We start from the raw sequence: 25,515 nt of genomic DNA on the forward strand, positions 1-25,515 counted from the left end.
AAAGGTTGAGTAACCAACAAAAGGATAACGTTCTAGGAGTCGTGATGTGGAAAGCAAGGAATTTGTATGTGGTTGGGAAGTTAGTAAATAAGAAAAGGGAAATGCTGAGGACGTTGGGTGTCAGTGAGGTGGAAAGGAAAGAAAAGAAATTTCTGGTCACATGAGAATAGGGTAGTAGCAACAGCAGTAGGATTCAGTATCAATAGAAAGGCAGGGCAGAAAGCAAGTATAGATATTTTCTCGTGAGAATCTAAAGCAAACCAACAACATGCATAGTTCAGCTATACATGATGACGTCGCAAGTTGAATGTGAACAGAGAGAAAAAGTATGAGGATACTGAACAGGTAATTTGGTACTACGTAATAGTCATGGAGGGATTGAAACGCAATCTTAGGGGAAGGAGTAGAAGAAAGGGTTACACGAGAATATGTACTTGATCATAGGAATAGGAGAGAAGAAAGGCTAGTTAAGCTCTACAGTAAATTTATCCTAGTAATAGCTGGTATAGTCTATACAATAATCACTAGACGAGGGGGTATACTTGGAAAAGGACCGAAATATGGGAGGTTTAAAGTCACACTATATTATTGTCAGGCAAACATTTTGAAATAAGATACTGGACTGTAAAGCATACCCAGGAGTAGATATAGACTCATAACAATTTAGCAGTGATGAAGAGTAGGCTGAATTTTACGAGACTCGTCAGGAGCAATCGATGTACAAGGAAATGGAATACAGTAGTACTAAGGAAAGAAGAGATGAGATTTATGTTTTCTCAGGTTACAGATACTGCAATAATATGCAGCTCAATAGGTAGTTCAGTTGAAGAGGAATGTGTATCTTTAACAACGACAGTAACAGAAGTTGGAAAGAAAAACATAGGTACAAAGAAGGTAACTGCAAAGAAACCATGGAAAATATAAGAAAACCTTCAGTTGATCAATCAAAGAAAGAAATTAAAAAATATTCAGGAAAATTCAGTAATAGAAAAATACGTCACTTAAGGATGTAATGAATAGGAAGTGCAGAGAAGCTAAGGTGAAATGGCTGCACGAAAAATGTGAAGAAATCAAAGAAGAAATGATTCTTGGGACGACTCACGCAGCATATAGAAAAGTCAAAGCAATCCTCCAGTGAATTAAAAGCAAGCGCGATAACATTAAGAGCACAATGGGAATTGGAGTGTTAAATACAGAGGCGAGATCGGATAGTTGGAAAGAGTACACTGAAGGCCTCTCTGATTGGAACAACTTGTGCGATGGCGTGACAGAAGAACAAGCAGGAGTCAGTATGGAAAATACTGGTGATTAGAATCAGATTTTAAAACCGCTTTGGAAAATTTAAAATCAAAGAAGGCATAAGGTATAGACAACATTCAATCAGAAGTTCTAAAATCACTGGGGGAGGTGGCAAAAGGTCTATTGTCGCTGATGTGTAGAATGTATGAGTCTGGCAATATACAATCTGACAGAGAGAAATATAATCATCACAATTTTTGAGACTGCAAGAGCAGAGAAGCGTGAGAATTATCGCACAATCAGCTTAACAGCTCAAGCATCCCAGTTGCTAAGGATAACACACAGGAGAATGGAAAAGAAAATTGGAGTTCCGTAACGTTCATAGGATTTGTGGTCCTGGCGAAAGCGTTTGGCAATATCAAATGTTGCAAGATGTTTGATATTCTGAGAAAAATACGGGTAAGCCAGAGGAGAAGTCGAGTAATTTGCAATATGTACAAGAGGCAAGAAGGTAAAATAAGAGTGGAAGACCAAGAACGAAGCACTCGGGTTAAAAAGGGTGTCAGACAGAGATGTGATCTTTCGCCTCTACTGTTCAATCTATATACCGAAGAAGCGATGACGGAAATAATGGAAAGATTGAAGTGGAATTAAAACTCAAGGTGAAATGATATAAGATTTGCTGATGACTGATTCCCTCAGTGACAGTGAAGAAGAATTACAGGGTTTGCTGAATGGAATGAACAGTCTAATGAGTACAGAATATGGAATCAGAGTATATCAGAGAAAGGCGAAATTGACAGAAGCAGAAGAAATGAAAACAGCGAGAGACTTAGCATCGTGACTGATGATCAGTAATTAGATCAAGTTAAGGTGTTACGCAACGTAGGCAGCAAAGAAACCCACGACGGACAAAGCAAGGGCGACGTCAAATTCACACTAGCACTGCCAAAAAGGGAATCGTGCTTACCTGGCTTCTGCTGGTGGCTCACTGAGCAGACGGACGACTTCGTTGACTTCTTGTGGGTACTCGAGCACAGCGTCCGCCCAGTCCGGAGTGGCCATCACCTGCAGGTGGTCCTTTATGAAGGCGACGGCAGCCCTGGTGGCGTCCGGGCACGAGTGCCTCGCTGCCGTGACGGCCGTCGCCGCTGCGGTCTCGACGGCCAACTGCGAGATCAGCTGCCGCTCGCAGGCAGCCTTCAGGCCCGACAAGCCGTACTTCACGGCCGCCGCCAGCAGCTGGGAGGCCGTGTCGGGCAGCTGGGGGGCCCGCAGGGTATACGCGTAGGCCACCAGGAGCCTCAGCACCGGGCCCTCCACGTCGTCGATGCTCACCTGGCCGCAGCTCGCCTCCAGCATGTCGTGCGCGAACATCGCTGCGAACACGGGGCTCACGGCTGCCAACACGGCCCTGTGAGCCGCCACCCTCGTCTCGCCCGCCACCAGCGTCACCAGGGCGCCTTCAACCCCGTCTAGCAGGGCAGCCAGGGCCTCGGTTCTGGTGTTCTGAACCTCTGTAACTGCCGACATGGTGGGTGGTCCTGAAACACAGTACCACTGAGCAGCCCTCACACTGCACCCTCAACACTTGTACGAGGCGCATGCATACGTGTATGAAACAGCAGCTGTGAAAGCGTTGTCCACCCTAAATCAATTGCAATGTCACCAGTTTCCTTAAAATGACAAGGGCCCGTACTGCTTCGTGATCACCTAAGGTTTGTAACTACCAGCATGGTACTATGATAGACTGCTTTCACCTTCTAAAAATGTTATCGTTCTCAGTCAAAAGATGGTTTATTTATGTCATAGCAAAATAATGGGAAAGCAACAAACTTCTTTCAGCACTAAAGTTACAGGAGTTATATTTAAATCCAAGCTTGTGGCACCTCTGAGAAATATTTTCTTCCTCCTTATCCCAGGTTCCTCAGATCCGTGACACATGAGAAGCAATGTACATGTAATGCAGAAATCAGTTTCCTCAGTGAATGTCTCAGGGTAGGCACGATTAAACTTGACCGGCCACTGTGGCCGAGCGGTTCTAGTTGCTTCAATCCGGAATTGTGCGCCTGCTACGGTCACAGGTTAGAATCATGCCTCGGACATCGATGTGCGTGATGTCCTTAGGTTTAAGTAGTTCTAGGTTCTATTGGACTGATGACGTCTGATGTGAAGTCCCATAGTGCTCAGAACCATTTGAACCATTTTGAACGACAGTAAGAGTCTAAATTCATTGGTATGAATAACTCTCCTTTGAACACACTGATATCTGCGTCTTCTTTCTTAAGAAAAAGATGCAGCACCCACCTCCGTGGTAAAGAATGCTGCATAATACAATCATAAATCATGTCGCCATTTTATCCGAATGTTGCAAGCTATGGTGTACCCAGATATTTCTAGGTTGAGCAGTTTAGGAATTAAACTCGTTGCCTCCATTTCCAGAACATGTGTTGTGGAAGTTTCGCACAAATATACATTTGTATCTCCTTTTGGCGTGGACGTGTTTGTATAGCATCTTTGCCCCACAGAACGTTCCGATGCTTATTAGATGACAGATACGTCATGGCTAAACCAAAGTAAGCACTATCACAGCTCCGACATCACCCTTGACTCTCCTGGTCGTATGAGGGGCAAACGACGAAGTCAGTGAAGTAGTTCCACACCCTACAGTGTAAACTGGTTTCCTAAATTCAGACAAGTGGGTTTCGCGAGCACGGCTTCCACTTTTTTCGAAACGTGCCGAATCAGCACCTCCATTCCACCAGCGTAAGAGGTCTACCGGATTGTTACGGTGCCAGCAGAGTGCCTAAGAATTCGTACGAAGGCTTCTGTCACGCCAGCTCGACGTGGATGGAGACGCCGAGGCAGTGCTGTACAGAGCGTAGCGCCGGAGGTCACCGCAGGGTCGCAGGCCAACACGTACACTGCAGGCTTCTGGAAGCCACCCGACCAACCCAAGTCTTCCTTTCCCATCCCTCGTCAGTTAGTTGTACATTTGTTTCCGTTTTATATCTCTTTGTGGTTTTTTTCGCCTCCCCATACCAAGTATGCACTCAATGTTATAGGCTCAAGACTCTTGACACTGGCGTTGTAATCGCATAATGAACGACTTTTTACTGTTGTTTACAGGTATTGTTACCGTATTTTCCTACATCCAAGTGGTGCTGCATGTCAATAAACCAAGTGGTAAAAGCTGTAAAGCCGTTCACATTTCCATACAGTCTTCGAGCATCGACATGTTCCTCGTCTAAGAAACAGACCTCATTGTCTTATAAATCTTTGATGTATCCTGAGATCAGTGGTGTAGTATTCTACTTTATTGTGACACTCGCAATGCGACTAGTTTACACTGAGCTTTCGCAGATTCTTTCACTCAAACGGTTTTCTAGGTAATCACAAACTTGCCAAGATACTGAGCGGGATCGTGTCTGAATTATTAGTAGACAGAGAGCCATGGTCCCGATCACCTTCAGCATATCTTGGAGACATTCTTCGTGCGTGTCTGCGCCACGTAACCGACAGAGAAACGTGTGTGAAATGCAAGTAGTGGCCTGCAGGAGGAGCTGGCCACTGTTCGCGAACAGCTGAACGTGTTGATGGCCGCGGTCAGCCGTCTTCAGGCTGCTGCCTCGAAGTGTAGTGGCATTGGGGAGTCTGGTGCGTCGCAAGGTACACCCCAGGTGTTACACATGCGTCACACACTGTCCCTGCTGTCGAGACATCTTCGCGGGTACCGGGCGCGGTTGGGTCACCCTCTCCCCAAGGAGAGTGGCGGGTTCAGCGGCGTTCGCGGCGCACGAGGCGGAGGGTCAATGTGGAGGCTGGTCGTGTGGCATCGCCCGCTCTGCCTGTGAGTGGACATGTGGCCGCTCCTTCGGTAAGGTCCGAGCAGGCACACGGGGGGAGGGGTTTATTAGTTATTGGGAGTTCCAACGTTAGGCGGGTGATGGAGCCCCTTAGGGAAATAGCAGAAAGGTCGGGGAAGAAGGCCAGTGTTCACTCTGCTTGCCGGGGGATCTCATCCGAGATGTGGAGGCGGCCCTGCCTGCGGCGATACAGAGCACTGGGTGCACCCGACTGCAAATTTTTGCTCGTGTCGGCACCAATGACTCCAGCCGTCTGGGTTCAGAGGTCATCCTCAGTTCGTACAGGCGGTTGGCGGAATCGGTGAAGGCGGAAAGCCTCGCTCGCGGGGTGGAATCAGAGCTAACTATTTGTAGTATCGTTTCCAGAACCGATCGTGGTCCTCTGGTTTGGAGCCGAGTGGAAGGCTTAAACCAGAGGCTCAGACGATTCTGCGGAGATCTGGGATGCAAATTTCTCAACATCCGCTATCGGGTGGAGAAACGTAGGGTCACCCTGAATAGGTCAGGCGTGCACTACACGCGAAGCAGCTACATGGGTAGCGGAGTATGTGTGGAGTGCACATGGGGATTTTTTAGGTTAGAGAATTCCCTCCCTAGGCCCGACAGGACGCCTCCTGAGACGCGGCAAGGTAGGAGTAGGCAAAATGCAACAGGGAATAACAATATTAACGTGCTAATAGTAAACTGCAAGAGCGTCTATAGAAAGGTCCCAGAACTGCTCTCATTAATAAACGGTCATAACGCCCATATAGTACTAGGGACAGAAAGTTGGCTGAAACCAGACGTAAACAGTAATGAAATCCTAAACTCAGATTGGAATGCATACCGCAGAGACAGGCTGCACAGTGAAGGGGGAGGCGTGTTTATAGTGATAAGAAGTGCAATAGTATCGAAGGAAATTGACGGAGATCCGAAATGTGAATTTATTTGGGTGTAGGTCACGGTTAAAGCAGGCTCAGACATAGTAATTGGATGTCTCTGTAGGCCCCCTGACTCAGCAGCTGTTGTGGCTGAGCACCTGAAGGATAATTTGGAAAATATTTCGAGTAGATTTCCCCACCATGTTATAGTTCTGGGTGGAGATTTTAATTTGCTGGATATAGACTGGGCGACTCAAACGTTGATAACGGGTGGCAGGGACAAAGAATCCAGTGAAATTTTTTTAAGTGCTTTATCTGAAAACTACCTTGAGCAGTTAACAGAGTACTGACTTGTGGCGATAACATATTAGACCGTCTGGTGACAAACAGACCCGAACTATTTGAAACAGTTAACGCAGAACAGGGAATCGGCCATCATAAAGCGGTTACGGCATCGATGATTTCAGCCGTAAATAGAAACATTAAAAAAGGTAGGACGATTTTTCTGTTTAGCAAAACTGACAAAAAGGCGATTACCGAGTACCTGACAGCTCAACACAAAAGTTTTGTCTCACGTACAGATAGTGTTGAGTCTCAGTGGACAAAGTTCAAAACCATCGTACAATATGCGTAGATGAGTATGTGCCAAGCAAGATCGTAAGAGATGGAGAACAGCCACCGTGGTACAACAACCAAGTTAGAAAACTGCGGAAGCAAAGGGAACTTCACAGCAAACAAACATAGCCAAAGCCTTGCAGACAAAGAAAAATTACGCGAAGCGAAATGTAGAGTGAGGAGGGCTATGCGAGAGGCGTTCAATGAATTCCAAAGTAAAGTTCTATGTACTGACTAGGCAGAAAATCCTAAGAAATTTTGGTCCTATGTCAAAGCGGTAGGCGGATCAAAACAAAATGTCCAGACACTCTGTGACCAAAATGGTACTGAAACAGAGGATGACAGACTAAAGGCCGAAATACTAAGTGACTTTTTCCAAAGCTGTTTCACAGAGGAAGACTGCACTGTAGTTCCTTCTCTAAATTGTCGTACAGATGACAAAATGGTAGATATCGAAATAGACGACAGAGGGATAGAGAAACAATTAAAATTGCTCAAAATAGGAAAGGCCGCTGGACCTGATGGGATATCAGTTCGATTTTACACAGAGTACGCGAAGGAACTTGCCCCCCTTCTCGCAGCTCTGTACCGTAGGTCTCTAGAGGAGCGTAGCGTTCCAAAGGATTGGAAAAGGGCACAGGTCATCCCCGTTTTCAAGAAGGGATGTCGAACAGATGTGCAGAACTATAGACGTGTATCTCTTAACGCCAATCAGTTGTAGAATTTTGAAACTTATTCTGTTCGAGTATAATGACTTTTCTGGAAACTAGAAATATACTCTGTAGGAATCAGCACGGGTTTCGAAAAAGACGGTCGTGTGAAACGCAGCTCGTGCTATTCGTCCACGAGACTCAGAGGGCCATAGACACGGGTTCACAGGTAGATGCCGTGTTTCTTGACTTCCGCAAGGCGTTCGATACAGTTCCCCACAGTCGTTTAATGAACAAAGTAAGAGCATATGGACTATCAGACCAATTGTGTGGTTGGATTGAAGAGTTTTTAGATAACAAAACGCAGCATGTCATTGTCAATGGAGAGAAGTCTTCCGAAGTAAGAGTGAGTTCAGGTGTGCCGCAGGGGAGTGTCATAGGACCGTTGCTATTCACAATATACATAAATGACCTGGTGGATGACATCGGAAGTTCACTGGGGCTTTTTGCGGATGATGCTGTGGTGTATCGAGAGGTTGTAACAATGGAAAATTGTACTGAAATGCAGGAGGATCTGCAGCGATTTGACGCATGGTGCTGGGAATGGCAATTGAATCTCAATGTAGACAAGTGTAATGTGCTGCGAATACATACAAAGATAGATCCCTTAACATTTAGCTACAAAATAGCAGGTCAGCAACTGGAAGCAGTTAATTCCATAAATTATCTAGGAGTACGCATTAGGAGTGATTTAAAATGGAATGATCATATAAAGTTGATCGTCGGTAAAGCAGATGCCGTTAAAGTTTCGAGAACATACCTTTACCGAAGAGTCAAGCAGTATATTGCTCCCTCCTACGTATATCTCGCGAAGAGACCACGAGGATAAAACCAGAGAGATTAGAGCCCACACAGAAGCATACCGACAATCCTTTCCACGAACAATACGAGACTGGAATAGAAGGGATAGAGGTACTCAAGGTACCCTCCGCCACACACCGTCAGGTGGCTTGCGGAGTATGGATGTAGATGTAGATGTAGATATGTAGGGCACGGCGGTGAGACACTCTGGACTCACATTCGGGAGGACAGTGGTTCGACCACGCACCGTGCAGTGGTCTGCAGACTAAGGGTGAATGAGTGGACGTGGCTGCTTGTCATTTGTGTCTTCTGCATCGGTTTTCTGTTTGCTGTCCACCCACACAGGTTTTTCTTCATAGAGTCTCTCTCAATAGGAGTGCCGTGATGGTGCCGTAGAAGGGGCATGACCTTTAAGGTAGCCCTACCGGTCTTCATTATCGAATGTTCCACAAATTCCAACAGGTATTTAGCTGTCTGTGTCTCATTTCCCAGGAAAACCATGAGGAAGTGGTCTCATTTCGTCCATCATTAAAGTTGTTTACAAGCTTTCCAATGAGTACGACGTGCATTAAACTACTTTTCACTATTTATATAATTTCCAATGGTTGTGATTTTTTCTTCTACAGTGTAATTTCCTTTTGTGGGTCACACAAGTCAAACGATTTCACGGTGCCATCAATTTGGAATCTTTACAGTCGCCTCATCAGTATGAATTTCAGACTTCTTTATTCTTTTTCCATATAAAATTCGAAATTAATCAGCCTTCTCGAAGGTTTTTTATTAATGAGTAAACATTTGGCTGAGCTTTTGATATTAATAGCTCACTTTCTTCCACCCCTCAGAGGAGTTTTCGATGTGATGGGGCCTTCCACTGTAATTCCACATGTCTGATGGCATCTGGTCTTTATCAACTAACTGGTCCAGAAATAGTCCAATAATCGACGAAACTAGTTTTTCAGACAGTATTTTCTGAATAGACAGCCAACCATGGTCCAATATTTCTAAGACAATATATCGTACTCCGGATAGATTGTTAGGTAACAATGTCTTTCTTAGTTTTTCGTAAGAGAGGACTTCTTTCCACGTTGTTGATTAAAATGAAAATTGCAACTCGTAATCTCTGGTTCAGGAAATAAATTTCCAGCTGATTGGAATGGACATTAGCGACTTCCAGAGTCATTATGAGAGGAGAAGGTTCGATCCGAGCACATTTTCATTTGTTAAGTAATAGTAAATATTAGGACTGTATAGTATGTCTCAAATAGTGAGGTGCATTCTGACTCTTGTCATGTACGCAATTGTCTTTCACGATTCAAACCAACTGTTAGCAGTGGTTAAATTGTGCTCTGTGCAAAATTCTGCCAGGCAGCTTCCCCTTTCATTCCCTTACTTCAGTTCTTTTCTCCTCCAACTTTTCTTCCACTTCGTATTCCGACTATCTATTTCGAGTGCCCCATCACAATCAAGTTTTGATCTCGCTTAACAATCTCACCAATTTCTTTTCTCTCAAAAAGCATTTCCTTAATCTCTTCGTCATTTTCGGAACTAGTTGACGTGCAAGCCAGTACTTCTGTAACTGGTTTGGCTGTGTGTCTGTCCTGGCTGTGGTAACGACTTCACTGTGCAATTGATAGCAGCTCAGATATCAATAAGATTGTTAGTGTTTTCGGCTGAGAACGATATTAAACAAATTTCCATGACCTCGGGGAGAAATCTAAGGAAGAGCTATTCTCAAACACACGCATTTCTTGCTACCAGATGCCGAGAAAAAGACAGGCATTGTGAAGAATCTAGCCACATCAACAACAAGGACCCAGATTAAAATACATAAGCACAATCATCGTCCAACTGAGCTACTTATAAAATTACGGGGGCATTCCATCTGCAACGCTACACTTTTTTCTCGGCCACTTTCTGTTGGAAAAATGCGAAATTTGTGAGACATCGTGGAATATTCCCACTTCAGCCCCTGACAGCACCGTATGTAGCCTCCAAAATGGCGTCCGTAAAGGAGGTGCGACCCAAGCAGAGAGCTGTCACTGAGTGTCTCTCGGATGAAAACCAGAGCATCGCAGATCTTCATATCCGCTTGCAGAATGTCTGAGGAGATTTGGCAGTGAACAGAAGCACCGCGAGTCGTAGTGGGAGGTGTCTGTCAGCGTCAGAAGCGCTTACTGGTGATCAACGCCTGGCCTAGCAGCGCCATCGTCTCAGCAAGGCTGTGCATATCTGGCCGACCGCCGCGTGTCGGTCAGCTGCAGACGGCTGTGACTCCTGCGATGTGGGAACGTGCTCTCATTCAAGGTGACCGGTGGATCACTCAGAGCTGAACAACCCGCATCTCGCACCTTCCGACTTCCGTCTGTTTGGTCCAACGAAGGATGCACTCCACGGCAAGCAGTACACGGATGACGGCAGGTCACTGATGCAGCAAGACGTGAGTGGCTGATCAACTGTCTACTCACTCCGTCAGTTTTATCAGTTGAACGAAACAACCAGATGAAACTGGCCATGTCAGCTATATCAACACTTTTTCAACCACTCTCTGGGTTTGCAATGTAGCTACTTATTACGAATTGTCATCTTACATCGAAAGCGTAGCTTACCACGGAGCTGGGAGGAGAGCAGAATTTTGGATCTCACGCTGGCACAGCTGATTTCAAGTGAATAACTTCAGTACTTTCGGAGATACAAATTTTTACCTAAGGGACGACTGTGATGGATTCATCTATAGTATCAATTTAAACTACAACCAGAAGTACAGGTCCATAAGATCTAATTGTCTGGAATTTTCCTTTGTTTCATTACCACAGATTTCGGACTAAATATAAAGTACTTTGGAAAATTATTATTTCATTGTGTTATGGTTGTGTAAGTGTTTTGCAGGGTTTGAGGAGATACGTTGAAATTTTATGGAAATTAAGTAAATCTATGTGTGAACATTCCTTGTACAATAGTGGAATTTGTGACGTATGTCCGACTTGGTTTGGTTTTGTAAAAGACAGCCAGAAGGGGAACTGAGTATTAAATTTGTAACTAATTTATGTTGCGGAATGGAATCTAATTTTGTCTTCATTATTTAGTTTCGGAATTACGCGATTTCTCGTCTAAATTACCTGCAGTAATCTGATTGGCTGTTATTAAAAATACCTGAAGTATACAAGTGCTCGAAATGATCTGATTGACTGTTTAACACATTAGCCAATAGGAATTAAGCATATCCCGTGCGTACGAGTACGGCTTTGTGCCTCCGATCTAGGAGCCGATTAAGTCGTTCGGGAGCCATCTTCTGGTAAACGCCTATGTTAAATCGCGCTGATCAAATTTATTCCGAAATAAAGAAATTTGCGCGTTTTATTGCTTCTCTTGCCGTTGACAAAGAGCGACTACAGTACTGAATATTTTGTGAAAGCTTGAGATTTGTGAGTGATTTATTTTAGGAGATATTCGCATTTGAACATTTTATTTCGTACACAAACACTGCCCGGCGTGTTTCGTGCAGATTACGAGACATTATATGCATTGTAGGAATGTTTCTATACTGAGTCTGGGTGAGTGATTTCACTGACTTTTGTTTTCAAGCTTTATCGGAATGCCGCAATTGTTAAATCAGCCCAGAATTTTGCCATTCTGCATGCTTTTCGAGGAGCTAAGGACTGCACTGAGTGCAGGTGATTTCTGGAGGAGACAACATTCCATAAAAACACATTTAGAAAGTCTGTAGAGCCAACGTCAAATCCTGACTCTGCGAATACATCACAGCTCCATTCGTATTGCTCTCGCACAGATCACGAAGACAAGTTTAGACTGATTACTGCACACACACACACACACACACACACACACACACACACACACACAGAGGCACTTTAATGATTCTTCACACACCCCTGAACGTGAATGGATCATGAGAAACTCTTAGTAAGTGATACGATGGATGTACCCATTGCCATGCACTTCAGTCGTTTCAAGGGTGTAGATAAGTGAGACTCAGTTTGGGAGGAGGAAGAATGACACTTTATCTCTTAAGGGACTGTAGCTGATTGGTTCATCCAGTAAACATAAGGGCCTTGCTGCTCTCACACACAAACAACTTGGGTAATACATAACGAGTCCGTAATTATGAGCAATACATCTTCCATCTGCGGTAACTATAGATGTTGCATTACTGTACTGAAACTTCCTGCAGAGCTGAAAGGAAAATTCAGAACTTAAAGGTCGTTAAATACTGGAAGAAACCCATAGTGTGTGGCTTTTTCAGTCCTTATTAGGACCATGTGCTCCCTCTGAACGTTATCACGTCACCAGCGCACACAAATGCAACTGTGAGGCTACATAAATGGACGGCTGTGTGTGTATCAAACGTCAGTTCTCGTCATTTGGTTTTATTTTTCCCTGTATGCAGACATCGTGAAGTGACCAATGGGCAGAACCACTCACAACAGAGTCAGTGCCCATACTGACACATACGAAGAGTTTCATTATGCACTTAGTCGGGGAACTGCGATTGTGCAACACTATTGCATTGTAGGTAACCTATGAGACACTACGCCCGGCTCAAAACCAGGACGACCTTCCTGCTGAAAAAGACACACGCGAGATTCTCCTGTCCTCCGGCAAAGTGGCTCTGCTTCCCCACTCAAACCACCAACCTCCGAAAACCATGCAGTCCTTAAAGGACTGCTTAAAACCTATTCGTGGCTCAAAGTCAGATCCCTTATCAGTGAAGAGCCGTCGAATGACTTATCAGTTGAGTGGAAAAAGCTAGTCAAGAGGTATCGATTACATTTACCAAATCACCCACCAAATGTCTGAAGTACGGCAAGCTGCAATCATTCTGGAGTGTTCTACATGGGAGACACAGATTTCCTCTGGAAAAAATTAACAGCAGCTACTGCACCTTACAAACACATTCCCGCTGGGAATCGAACCCGGGACCCCGTGCGCGGGAAACGAGAACGCTACCACAAGACCGCGAGATGAGGACACCTCTTCACTGTGCTCGCAGCAGCCGGTCTCCACCAGCCTCGCCGCGTGACGTCACCCGCTGACCCTGGACTGGCGACCCGCAGTTGTCTGCACCGCGCGGACGCCCGCTTCCCGCCCACAAACCGCTGCTCCGCAGCGCCAGCGCGTCTCCTCGAAGCTTCCAGGCTTGCAGCGAAATGACGACGACGAGAAAAATCGAGAAACTGCGGCCAATACAGACGCCTTACCGAGGATCACCCTACCCACGCGCCATTCGCTAGCGTAACAGGAGTGAAAAGATAATATCAGGAGAAATCTTGTCGGGATCAGTATCTTAGTTGCCACTAATGCCCGCTGTGATACTATCCGAAACCGACAGGGTCCCCCCTCCGTTGGTAATTGTTGCAGTATTACATCGGCTGCATTCTAGGGCAGGACCAGAAATTCGAGGGTGTTTTAGTCAGCACGTACTCCAAACTATGTTACCTATTTCATCGTCAACACTGTTATAGTTCGACTTCTTAACGTATAATAACATCTGTTTCGTAAAAAAGCATTCCTGGGGGAACCCGTATCTCTCTCTCGTTTCTGTTCTGCCACTTAATAGCAAGCTGAATCTATCCTACCTACATGACCTGTATAAAGGTCAAAGCTGCATGTTGCTGCCTTCCGGTATCACCGAAACAACGAGGAAACTCGTTCGTTCTGAGATTAAACTGAGCACATAGAATAGTCGCCCAGAACAAGGTTGCAACCCTCATTTTTACAGAAGTTGGGTGTTGCATGGAAAAAGGTTGTTAACAGTAACTGGCGCAAGGTAGGGATACTGGAACTGTCTACCAATTCTTTTGTTGGCGTCAGATTACCAAGTTTGCGTTGCACAGAACGAGGGTGTATCAATACGCAAGATGCCGGACACAACAAGTACCGGTACACTTATTACGGTCAGTGCTCAAAAGCCGATCACCTCTATACAACATGACTGTAGAGGTCTGGTCTCTTTGGGTATGGAACTGTAGCGTGTCTGCCGATTCATGTGCTTTGCATCGTCCGCCATGTTGTAGTTTGGCAAACATATTTCCATCGGTCCGTACGTGATAAAGAATTGCAGACCCATTTCTTGTTTTGAACTTTATGTCAACATGTGATGTAATAGCCTGATGTGGAAGCCGACTCTGAAAGTATTTTCTTTTCGTGTTCTACTGACATTTCCTAGCAGCCATGTTGCAGTTTGGCAAGAAGCGAAATACGAGCACCTACGGCTGGCACGACCTGACAGCGGAAGTTCAACATGGAGGAAGTACAGAGATCACCGTCAGGAACACACGAACAGAGGTAAACAGTGTAAACAACGTGTGAGTGGGTGGCGTTACGTGAAGCGTAAACGACTCACGGCTGCTGGAAAACAATACACTACTGGCCATTAAAATTGCTACACAGAGAAGAAATGCAGATGATAAACGGGTATTCATTGGACAAGTATACTAGAACTGACATGTGATTACATTTTCACGCAATTTGGGTGCATAGATCGTGAGGAATCAGTACCCAGGACAACCGCCTCTGGCCGTAATATAGGCCTTGATACGCCTGGGCATTGAGTCAAACAGAGCTCGGATGGCGTGTACAGGTACAGCTGCCCATACAGCTTCAAGACGATACCACAGTTCATCAAGAGCAGTGACTGGCGCATTGTGACGAGCCAGTTGCTCAGCCAGCATTGAACAGACGTTTCCAGTTGCTGAGATATCTGGAGAATATGCTCGCGAGGGCAGCAGTCAAACATTTTCTGTGTCCAGAAAGGCCCGTACAGCACCTGCAACATGCGGTCGTGCATTATCCTGCCGAAATGTAGGGTTTCGCAGGGATCAAATGAAGGGAAGAGCCACGGGTCATAACACATCTGCAATGTAACGTCCACTGTTCAAAGTGCCGTCAATGCGAACACTGGGTGACACACGTGTAACCATAGGCACCCCATACCATCACGCCGGGTGATACGCCAGTATGGCGATGACGAATACGCGCTTCCAATGTGCGTTCACCGCGACGTCGCCAAACATGGATGCGACCATCATGATGCTGTAAACAGAACCTGGATTCATCCGAAAAAAATGACGTTTTGCCATTCGTGCACCCAGGTTCGTCGTTGAGTACACCATTGCTGGGTCTCCTGTCTGTAATGCAGCGTCAAGAGTAACCGCAGCCGTGGTCTCCGAGCTGATAGGCCATGCCGCTGCAAACGTCGTCGAACTGTTCGTGCATAGGGTGGTTGTTTTGCAGACGTCCCCATCTGTTCACTCCGGGATCGAGATGTGGCTGCACGATCCGTGACAGCTATGCGGAAAAGATGCCTGTTATCTCGACTGCTAGTGATACGTTGGGATCCAGCACGGCGTTCCGTATTACCCTCCTCAACCCACCCATTCCATGTTCTGCTAACAGTCATTGGACCTCGACGAAAGCGAGCAGCAATGTCGCGATACGATAAACTGCAATTGTGATAGGCTACAATCCGACCTTTATCAAAGTCGGAAACGTGATGGTACGCATTTCTCCTCCTTACATGAGGCATCAGAACAACGTTTCACCAGGCAACGCCGGTCAACTGCTGTTTGTGTACGAGAAATGGGTTGGAAACTTTCCTCATGTCAGCACGTTGTAGGTGTCGCCACCGGCGCCAACCTTGTGTGAATGCTCTGGAAAGCTTATCACTTGCATATTACAGCAGCTTCTTTTTGTCTGTTAAATTTCGCGTCTGTAGCGCTTCATCTTCGTGGTGTAGCAATTTTAATGGCCAGTAGTGTACAGAAGTATCAAAGAAGGGGTGTTAATAGTGGCAAAATCACCAGATGAGGTATGTAGAGCAAGATTATTTCTCAAGTACTTCTTTTTTAATCTACATGTGACCCTTACAAGTGCTTGTTAGTCAAATAACGAGGTCAGTACACTTCTTTCATTGTAACTTTGTCTTTCGCAGTATAAACCTGTGTGCAACAGAATGTTTCCTTCTTCCTGAAAAAGGAAATTAGTTTTGTCTGTTACAACCTTGTTCTGGGCGGCTATTTAATTGTAATACTAGTCTCTACTTTGCCGCTCTTTATACTGAATTCAAGGTATTACTACCGGCAACAATTGCAAAATAAAGCTTACTCACTTCACAGAACAGTACGTATGTCACTGGATACGCGATGTTCTGTGCCTGCAGGTCCGAGCGCATTTAGACGAGCCTCGAAATAAAACACGACGCTGTCTTCAGCTTTAGAAATGACTTCGACAGCTCAGGGACATTACACAGCTGAGTGTACCTCGCGTGAACATCACAGCGACTACATTCTTAGACCCAAATCCTACGCATTAGATCGCATGCATTACGACAATTCCAAGCGTAACAACTACTAAAAAACAATTAAAAGGTAATTGTCATCATCAAACAGGAAAGCGGGACTATGACATAGGACATATTTCTTTTAACGATAGCTTACTCATGACCATTTAAGCTTCTGCAATCTCTCTCTCTCTCTCTCTCTCTCTCTCTCTCTCTCACACACACACACACACATCACCGAGCGAGGTGGCGCAGTGGTTAGCACACTGGACTCGCATTCGGGAGGACGACGGTTCAATCCCGTCTCCGGCCATCCTGATTTAGGTTTTCCGTGATTTCCCTAAATCGTTTCAGGCAAATGCCGGGATGGTTCCTTTGAAAGGGCACGGCCGATTTCCTTCCCAATCCTTCCCTCACCCGAGCTTGCGCTCCGTCTCTAATGACCTCGTTGTCGACGGGACGTTAAACACTAACCACCACCACCACACACACACACACACACACACACACTCAGCATTAATAAACTAATTATACAGCAGTCTACACAAATGAAGTAGTGGTCGGTATTATTTCGAAAGTACGAGTATCGTCAAAGTCTGTGGTGATTTGATGTATTTAACTTGTTGAACTGTATTGCCAATCAAGGTAGATCTAATTACATGGCGATGTCTTTCGAACGACGTGATCTCTTCCTCTCACAAAGCACACACGGCCAGCTGCCGTATTCCTGTCGAGCGCATTATTCTCAGCTCACAGAGCAATGTGTTGTGCCACCTATCAACTGTTTACTTTTCTCAGTAACAACCGTTTTATTCGCGAATCGCATTTTGTCCGTTTGCAAGCCGTAAGTCAGTAACCAGTATATGGCGTGTGCGTCTCGCATTGCCCGACGGCTACACTCGTCATTGTTTTAATACTCCTCAGATGAAGGAAAGGAATGAAATTCTTTGTTAAGTTTCCATTCCAGTCGCTCATTGTTAAAAATACGATGGGTTATGGGATTCAATCACAATTCCAACATCATTGGCGGTTTATTTTTGTGTGAATTGTTAATCTTTTCTCATTCGATGAAGCATCACTATTTGTGAGTAACCGTCACATTTCTCTTGTTGACCGGTTTAATTGTACTTCTTGCCAAAACACACTATAATTTTAACATTCATTTTTGGAACAGCTACTGTGACAGAATTCTGAAAGAGTGTCTCATTAAACAAGTAATTGGTGACCAGAGAGCTCAATAGCTTACCAAGAACCTCATTGTGTCGATTTGTGGTGTAGTTCAATTCATTTATCTTGGCGGCTCGCGCATGCCCGCCCAGACGCGGGAGATTGCTGCGTTGCCAGTTGCACACGACGCACGCCAAGAGAAGCAGCGCCATAGTATAGTATAGTTCGCAAACTTACGTTTAGGGGGGAGCGCGCAGTTCACGAAGTAAAGCCACCAAGGCTGCTACAGAGACGTGCTGCCCGCATTCCGTGCTGTGTGCGATTTCGTCATCACTGCACTGCTCGCCTGTGCAGACACATGGTGTTCCAACTGCTTCGACAAACTTATTCGATTTCACAAAAACTATCTGACCCAAAAATTTGATTTTAACACATCTTCACTGATACTTTCCCCCCCATAAATGACAATTTTGTTTCGATGTTCAACGCAGTTATTGTGCAGCATTAAGTGTAGTAAACCATTGCACGAAATTTTGAAGAGTTTGCAGAGGTAAAAGTCCATAGCGTATACTTTCCATATGGTCGATTTTAGTTGCCACTAGAAATTTCAGATAATTACATTCAACGAGTGAAATTCATGAAGACACTTCCATATTGTTTTTAAATAAAGAAAACATTAAACACCGCACAAGGTTTGAACTCAGAACCTGTTGCTTAGCAGCCAAGCACCTTCACCATTACGCTAACGCAGCTCGTCATTTAACATAATTCCTGGAGGACTTTAAAGTATCACGCAAAATACCGACAAACACTGTTGGTATGACTATGAATTATTCACGTTTCGTCGAAGTACAATAGGAAATAGCCGGCCGTGGTGGCCGAGCGGTTATAGGCGCTACAGCCTGGAACCGCGCCACCACTACGGTCGTAGGTTCGAATCCTGCCTCAGGCATGGATGTGTGTGATGTCCCTAGGTTAGTTAGGTTTAAGTAGTTCTAAGTTCTAGGGGACTGATGACCTCAGAAGCTAAGTCACATAGTGCTCAGAGCCATTTGAACCTTTTTTGTAATTACTGAAAAAATGTGAAGTGACTTTAAAGCAAAGTCAACAGTTAGCAAGCTACTAAAGCTACCTTAAGATTTAATTGAAACAAAAATAGCTCTTTTAAGCAATGACAGAGCTATATCTAAATTTCACTATCGTTTATGACGAACATGCTTCGTCGATGAACTTTGATTCTGATACGACATTCTAGCAGTACAAAATGAGTCCTGAGCTGGAGAGCGATCCAAAAATAAAAAGAACAGCTACTTCCGGAAACTTTACGTCGCCGCGTCACCCTCGCTGCCGCACACTCCTCTCCCACACAGCAACAGGTACTTTTTTTCCGCGGGTGTGGCCGCACTGCGCCAGCTGCCCGGGGAAGTCCCGGCCTCTGTGGAGCCTGGGCTGGCCGCGGCGGGCGGCCGCTCTCTCTCTCTCTCTCTCTCTCTCTCTCTCTCTCTCGCAGTGGCTGTGTGTCTCCTCAGTGTTTCAGCCTCGCAGGCAGAGTATTTGCCTCCGCGCCTATCAGCAAAGCGTTAACCACACCCGCGTATTCTGGCTGTTGCGACGTTTACGCCCCACATGAGGTTGCCAACTTGGAAGCTTCACTATTGCCAGCTCAAGTATCCGCCCACGCCTTACGGCACAACTTTCAACATGTCTAGATACGCAAGCTTCATCCATCGTGCTTCACAAAAACTAAAGCGTCAGCAAGTTTTACAATAGTATAAACAACCCGGCAGTGGTAACGATTCACTTTAAGTTATCTCCTTTATACAGAACATGTGCACGCGTAACATCTGACACAGTAATGAAAAACTTACGAAATCGCCATTTATTCTGATTTTTTTGCGATACAGAAGTTGTTAGGGCTTGACAAACATATCCCTATATATAACGGTAGGTTCGTGTAGATGGGAAACAGTTTTACATTTATTGGGTAATGTATTCGAATTTCGCGAAGCCGGACACACGGCCGCTGTTTGCGAAACACGAAAATTTGGGCCGGTTCTGAACTCTAACCCGAATGCCGCACAAACTTTCACAGCTCACGTCAATCCAGGTTCGTAGAATGCGAAGCCATTTGGTAATTTTTATGGCGGTGGTGCCGCGACAAACACTTCGCTGTAGAAACGGCTTACGAAGTCACCGCCACACTTTTAATAGCGGGCCGACCGGTCCGCTGGAACAGTGAACAGAAAGATGAAAACCCAAACACACTGATGAAATAACAGTCGGTACTTATCTTTATTAACGAAGATATAGATACACAGTAGTGAACTCTGTGTCTACAGAAATCTGTCTAGATCGAGTCGGAGCGGCTAGGTCAGCGTCGGCTGACGACAACATCAACTCTGCTGCGATGAACACACAACGTACTAGCCAGTACACAAATCGGTGGCGAGTATACAACTGAGCGGCGAATACAGAACTCCTCGCGCTCGCGACTCCAGCGCTTCAGAAGCCAGAAGCCAGCGGTGGCGCGCGCAGACTTGCGGCGATTTCCTGTATCGCTGGCGCTGCTTATGCGGACGGCGTCCGGACTTTGATGCTGCCAACCTTTTGGCAGCGGGCTCGGCTGGCACCACTGGCTAGGATATAACAGTAATGTTTACCACAGCTGTAATCGTGAGAAGAGAGTGTCTGCATCTCTCAAGGGCACTGAAGTGTGATCCGGAGATGGAATTAACACGTACATTGCAAACATGGGGTTGAATTTATTTCAGAACTACGTATCACTGTATTTCGATTTAGAATCTCGTTGAGTACACTGGAATATGCAATTGGAATTATCGTGCATTGACGCAGACTAATGGGTTACGATTTCCCACAATACTGTTGTCACGGCGTAAATACGAGACTGGAGCTATGGCTTGGCCCACTTTAAAAGTATGCTCTCTTCTACATCAGCGGTAGGATTAGCTTCCGTTTTGTTTTGCAAAGACGTAGTTATATTTCTTGCACGAAATGACGTTTCTAGGGGAACCTGTAGTTTTCTTTCATTTCTATTCCGAGCTCAGCAGCTAACTGCACATTCCTGTTTTCTGGTATCACGAGATCTCAAAACGACGTCGTCCTCATGTGTGAAACACTGCCGGTATCGGTAATTTTGAAATTTGTCTGTGTCCGTACCTCTTCAAACTGATGTCCGCATATAACTACCAAAACCAGTTATGTTTTTGTGAAAAAAGCTAACGCACTCCAGAGAACAAGACGGGCTGCATGCCGTGCAGACAAATATGGCCGCCGATATGCGGCAGTCTGTGTCGGCAGCCTTTAGTGCGCACCGCGAATACGGCACGACGCTGCTTTCAGCTGTAGGGACAATCTGTGTGCGCCTCACGCCGCCCTGCACGGCGCGTGGAGCAGCCGCCAACGACGCTCTGAAACCCCAACTCCAGAAAATAAGCTGCTTATGTATGAGCAGTAATGAAGAGGAGATGACGTTATTATAACATTTTCAACATTTCGCGGCCCTGTCAGAAGCTGTATAAATATTAATTTGAAATTAACAACAGCCTCAGTTGCAATGTTTACCTAAATTTACGTAGGTTTCAGTTGAGACAACCCTACCATCTTCAGAATAAAAGGAACTACGATTTGTCCATACTGGGCAACGTCAGAAACTAAAAACTATAATAGAGAAATACGTCGCCACGTTGTAATAACTTACCCGGGAAACAGCCACGGCCCCACTCCGCGACCGCTGTACGGCAGCAACGCACGTTGTACTGGTACTGTCCACAGCCTCGAGAGCGCATGCGCGACACTCTTAACACTCGTACCAACGTGTACTCCTGAACTTAAAATTTTATGAACAACCAGGTGCGGCTAACGAAATTGACGTACACGTTGTCCACTAAGGAGCACAGACAAAGCGACTGTCATAACATTTGTAATAATTTGTTGGACGTCAAAAGTGAAGGGACCAATGCGTTTACTATTTTAAGCCAACCTAGCATATTTGAGCTAAACATCGAACTTGACTGCATGGGGATAACTACGGGTTTGAAATACCGGATGATCCCAGCTATTCGGCAAAACGGGAGTGCTAAAACATGTTGATTACTCCCTACGATTATGGCGGATGGAATAACGGTTGAACACCTTCAAAAAAGTTTTTGCTTCGCAGCTGCAGCTGGTCGTTAAGAAGGTTATTTTTTGTCATGTAGTACGTGAACTTCGCAATGCAAGAGATGAGTATTATTCGGAGGGTTGAGTGCGTGAGCCGTTTGCACCAAGTGTTCAGCGAATGTCGAACCACGCTTGCCATCCGCAACTTTAGTAGGGATAGGCTCCTTCCTTACATCTCGTTAGTAAGGCTCTTCCTGTTTGGCCGATGTAAAATTTCGGACAATTGCCATATGCAATCTTGTAAACTCCAGATAATGACAATTTAGGCTTTTTTAAAGTGTGAATCAGGTTCTTCTGCAGCCTACTGTTAGTAGGCAAAATTGTCTGGAACCCCGGGTTCTTTAGATGACGCCCTATTTAATATGAAACTTTACCTATGAATGCACTAACTTCCAGCACGATAACCTAACGTGGAACTTTTACTTTTATTATTATTTACTTTCCTCTCATAGAGCCGTCTCTTCATTTCAAGCTCATAACCGTTATTTCTCGCTGTTGTTTCAATGGTTGCCAGTTCGTGTTCCAAGGCATCTGCGGATAGGGGAATGGATATCGCTCTATGCATACTAGAATGAAAAAGTGCCATTTTATGTGCCAGCGGGTGTGCAGAATCGGCCGGTATGACATTTTTTTCAGCCTATGCTTCCTGGAGATGAAGATGTCGTATTCAATGTGATCATCTACTATAGATAACGTAAGATATAAGTAGTTCAACGTCCTACTGGGTGACTCGTTTTCAAGATTAAAAATAATTTTCTCGTGGAGATCGTTAAACACTACCAGTATCTGATCTATGTCTTCCTGGGACGAGTCAATTAGCATGAGAATATCATCCACGTATCTTGCATTAACTTTATTTTCTCCGCTATCTCTAAATTACTAACAAAAAATTGAGATTCTATCACATTCATAAATATATCGGAAAGAATCCCAGCTAGAGGGCTACCCAATGCTAACCCGTACGGTTGTGAGTGTATTTTGTCTTTAAAAGAAAAGTAATTGTATTTCAAAACAAGGCGCGGGAGGTTCATGAGCTCATCAATTTCAATATCTGTTAATTTCTTATGGAAGCTTAAGTCCGATCTACAGGTACGTTGGTACGGAGGCTGGAAACCTCAAAGGGGGCCAGCTCGGATGTGGCATGCCAGATTACATTATTCAGTTTATTTACCATTCGACAGAGTTTCTGAAAGTAATTTTTCTGGAAAGCGAAGTTGTCCTTAATTTTGTAATGTAAACAGACAGCCAGCTTGTGGTACGTACTATTTGTACTGTCCACGATGGATGGAAGTTTTTGTGAACTTTGAATTGACTCGTTAGTCTGGGAGGCTTCGGTTTGATGTTCAGGAGCCATTTCTTTAGAAACACTCCTATTAATTTGTTAGTGTTCTGCAAACCTGTTGTTATCTCTTTATGTAACGCTTGAGTAGGATCTGATTAGATGGAAGTAATGCCATTTTGATCGAAAAATACCTCTTTTTTCTATGTATTCCGCTTTCGAAGCTATAATTAACGAGTTCCCCTTATCGGCTTTCGTAATTAGGGCGCCATTATTCTCCAGTTTACGATTAATATTTTCACCGGTCTATAACGTAATGCTTTGATTGAGCGGCAGATCATTCATTTTCTAAGATTTTACAGGATTATTAGCCAAACCGCGTTTGAACATTCTTTGGCGTTTTGGTACACTCCAAACCTAATTTAAGGCCTACTATGAAATTGTCTACCACGTGTGGTTCTTTAATAGCAGGTGCGATATTTAATTTCAGCGCTTTGGACAGTAACTGCGTCTTAGCTGTTGAAAACAGTATAGAAGTTTTATTAATAACACGTTCACAGAACGTGTGTGTGAAACCTGTATTATTTGAACATCCTCGTTGGTTATCTCTGATAACACCCTTAGACAAATTTGACAGTTTTTTCGCATGCCTTGCAGCGATTTCTTCTTTCTGTTTGGCAATGACATCAGTGGCCTGTGCCCAAAAATCATCTATTTGATAATTGGAAGACTTCGAATAGTGCATCAATATTTCAAGATACAACAAATAAGCTTTCTCGTTTAATTAATCTTTCTTTGTATGCAATTCCACAACCACAATTCTGTTATTGAGGATCTGAGCTATGAATTTCTTTTTGAAAGTAGGCATTTTGTAATATAATTTTCATAAAAAATTGCGAGTACTAGCATGGCAATTTCATTTATTTATAAGTGTAAACAGAATAACGTGACCCAAAAGTTTGTCAGCGGATATTCCATGCCGCAAAACACAATCGTTCTTTCCGTTGAACGGACAGCACGGCTCTTATCAGAGACCCATCTGAGAAGAAATCCGCATGTTCCAGGTCAAAATGCGAGTAGATTTTTGTTTTGTAGAACATCTTCACATTCCCCCCCCCCCCACACATACACGAAACGCGACGTTGTTAAGGCGGTAATGAACGGAAGAATTTCGAAACACTGACTGCTTCTAGCAGGGAGGAGAGGTGGTGAGCCCCACACAGCGTATCCCAGACCCAGTCGTGTTCACGGTCGGTGCAGCAGTGTCCGAAGTCCGTGTTTAGCGTCCCAGGTTCGATTCCCGGCCGAGTCGCTAATTACCTTCTCTCGGGGTCTGGGTGTTTGCGCCGCCCCCGTAACTTCGGGTCATCTCCACCGCCGAGCAGATCGGCCAAGCTGAAGGAAACCTCCTTCTGCCTGTAAACTTCTTGTGGTGTACACATTTTTTACGCGCCAATGTTTTCCGGCTCAGCGTGAAACATCGCTTTCAAACGATATGAACCACACAAAATGCACAGTCATGAATGTACCTGTATACCCTCATGTAGATGATCTTAATACGTTACAGTGCTCTTTTCCAACACACTTCTCGTGTATCAATCAAATCTAAACCTAAAGCACCACAAAATTAATATCGTGATGGGGCATGCAGTAAAACTAAGTAACCACCTACAGATCCAAACCTGAGACGACTTTGCGGAATGTGGAGGAAGGTACTTTGTTCACCGAAGCCGTTCTTCGCTGCGCCGTGACGTCAGTGTTGCTGCTGCCGCCGTCGCCCCCCCCCCCCCCCCCCCCCACACCAGTGTGCTCACAGCAGCTGGTCTCCACCAGCCTCGCCGCGTGACGTCACCCGCTGACCCTGGACTGGCGACTCGCAGTTATCTGCACTGCGCGGACGCCCGCTTCCTGCCCACAAGCCGCTGTTCCACAGCGCCAGCGCGTCTCCTCGGAGCTTCCAGGCTTGCAGCGAAATGACGACGACGAGAAAAATCGAGAAACTGCGGCCAATACAGACGCCTTACGGAGGATCACCCTACCCACGCGCCATTCGTGGGCGGAAGAGGAACCTAAATTTTTCCTGTCTGTTCCCTTGTGCTGCGCCGAGTACGATGGCCAGAACTTATTTTATGGCGGCTGTTGTTTTGCAGCAACCCTTATATATTTGCGCTGGTCACTTTCAACAGTTCCCAGTAAGTGGCTGTTGTCTGCGCTCTGATTCGTTGATGCGGAAGAGACTGACCGGTCGCCGTATTCGGTTTTATACTACCGGAGCACTGGTGCCACATTTAGTGGCTTTGTATTGAACCAAGAGCAAGGAAAAAATCCCTCGAAATCTCGTAGCTACAGGTACGAATTCTTACAATATAACCGCGCAAAATATCGCTATATGACGTCATCCCCGCAAGCAGCACTTACTTTAGATTCAAATACCAAGTTTAATTTCTGACGCTTCAAACTAAGCACAGTAAGAAACTAACTACAGTAAGGTCCGCACTGTGGA

The 25,515-nt window shown here is 45.1% G+C and overlaps 1 protein-coding gene across 1 annotated transcript in view; it reads right to left on the reverse strand.

The window, feature by feature from the left end:
- LOC124741118 (ankyrin-1-like) overlaps positions 1–25,515 on the reverse strand; it is a 45,072-nt gene that overhangs the window by 12,952 nt on the left and 6,605 nt on the right. Inside the window, exon 2 of the mRNA XM_047248652.1 lies at positions 2,210–2,783. Coding sequence (XP_047104608.1) covers positions 2,210–2,772 — 563 coding nt within the window. The 5' untranslated portion in view covers positions 2,773–2,783. The remainder of the gene's footprint in view (positions 1–2,209; positions 2,784–25,515) is intronic.

Source organism: Schistocerca piceifrons, unplaced genomic scaffold, assembly GCF_021461385.2.
Source record: "Schistocerca piceifrons isolate TAMUIC-IGC-003096 unplaced genomic scaffold, iqSchPice1.1 HiC_scaffold_1870, whole genome shotgun sequence".
Taxonomy (NCBI): domain Eukaryota; kingdom Metazoa; phylum Arthropoda; class Insecta; order Orthoptera; family Acrididae; genus Schistocerca; species Schistocerca piceifrons.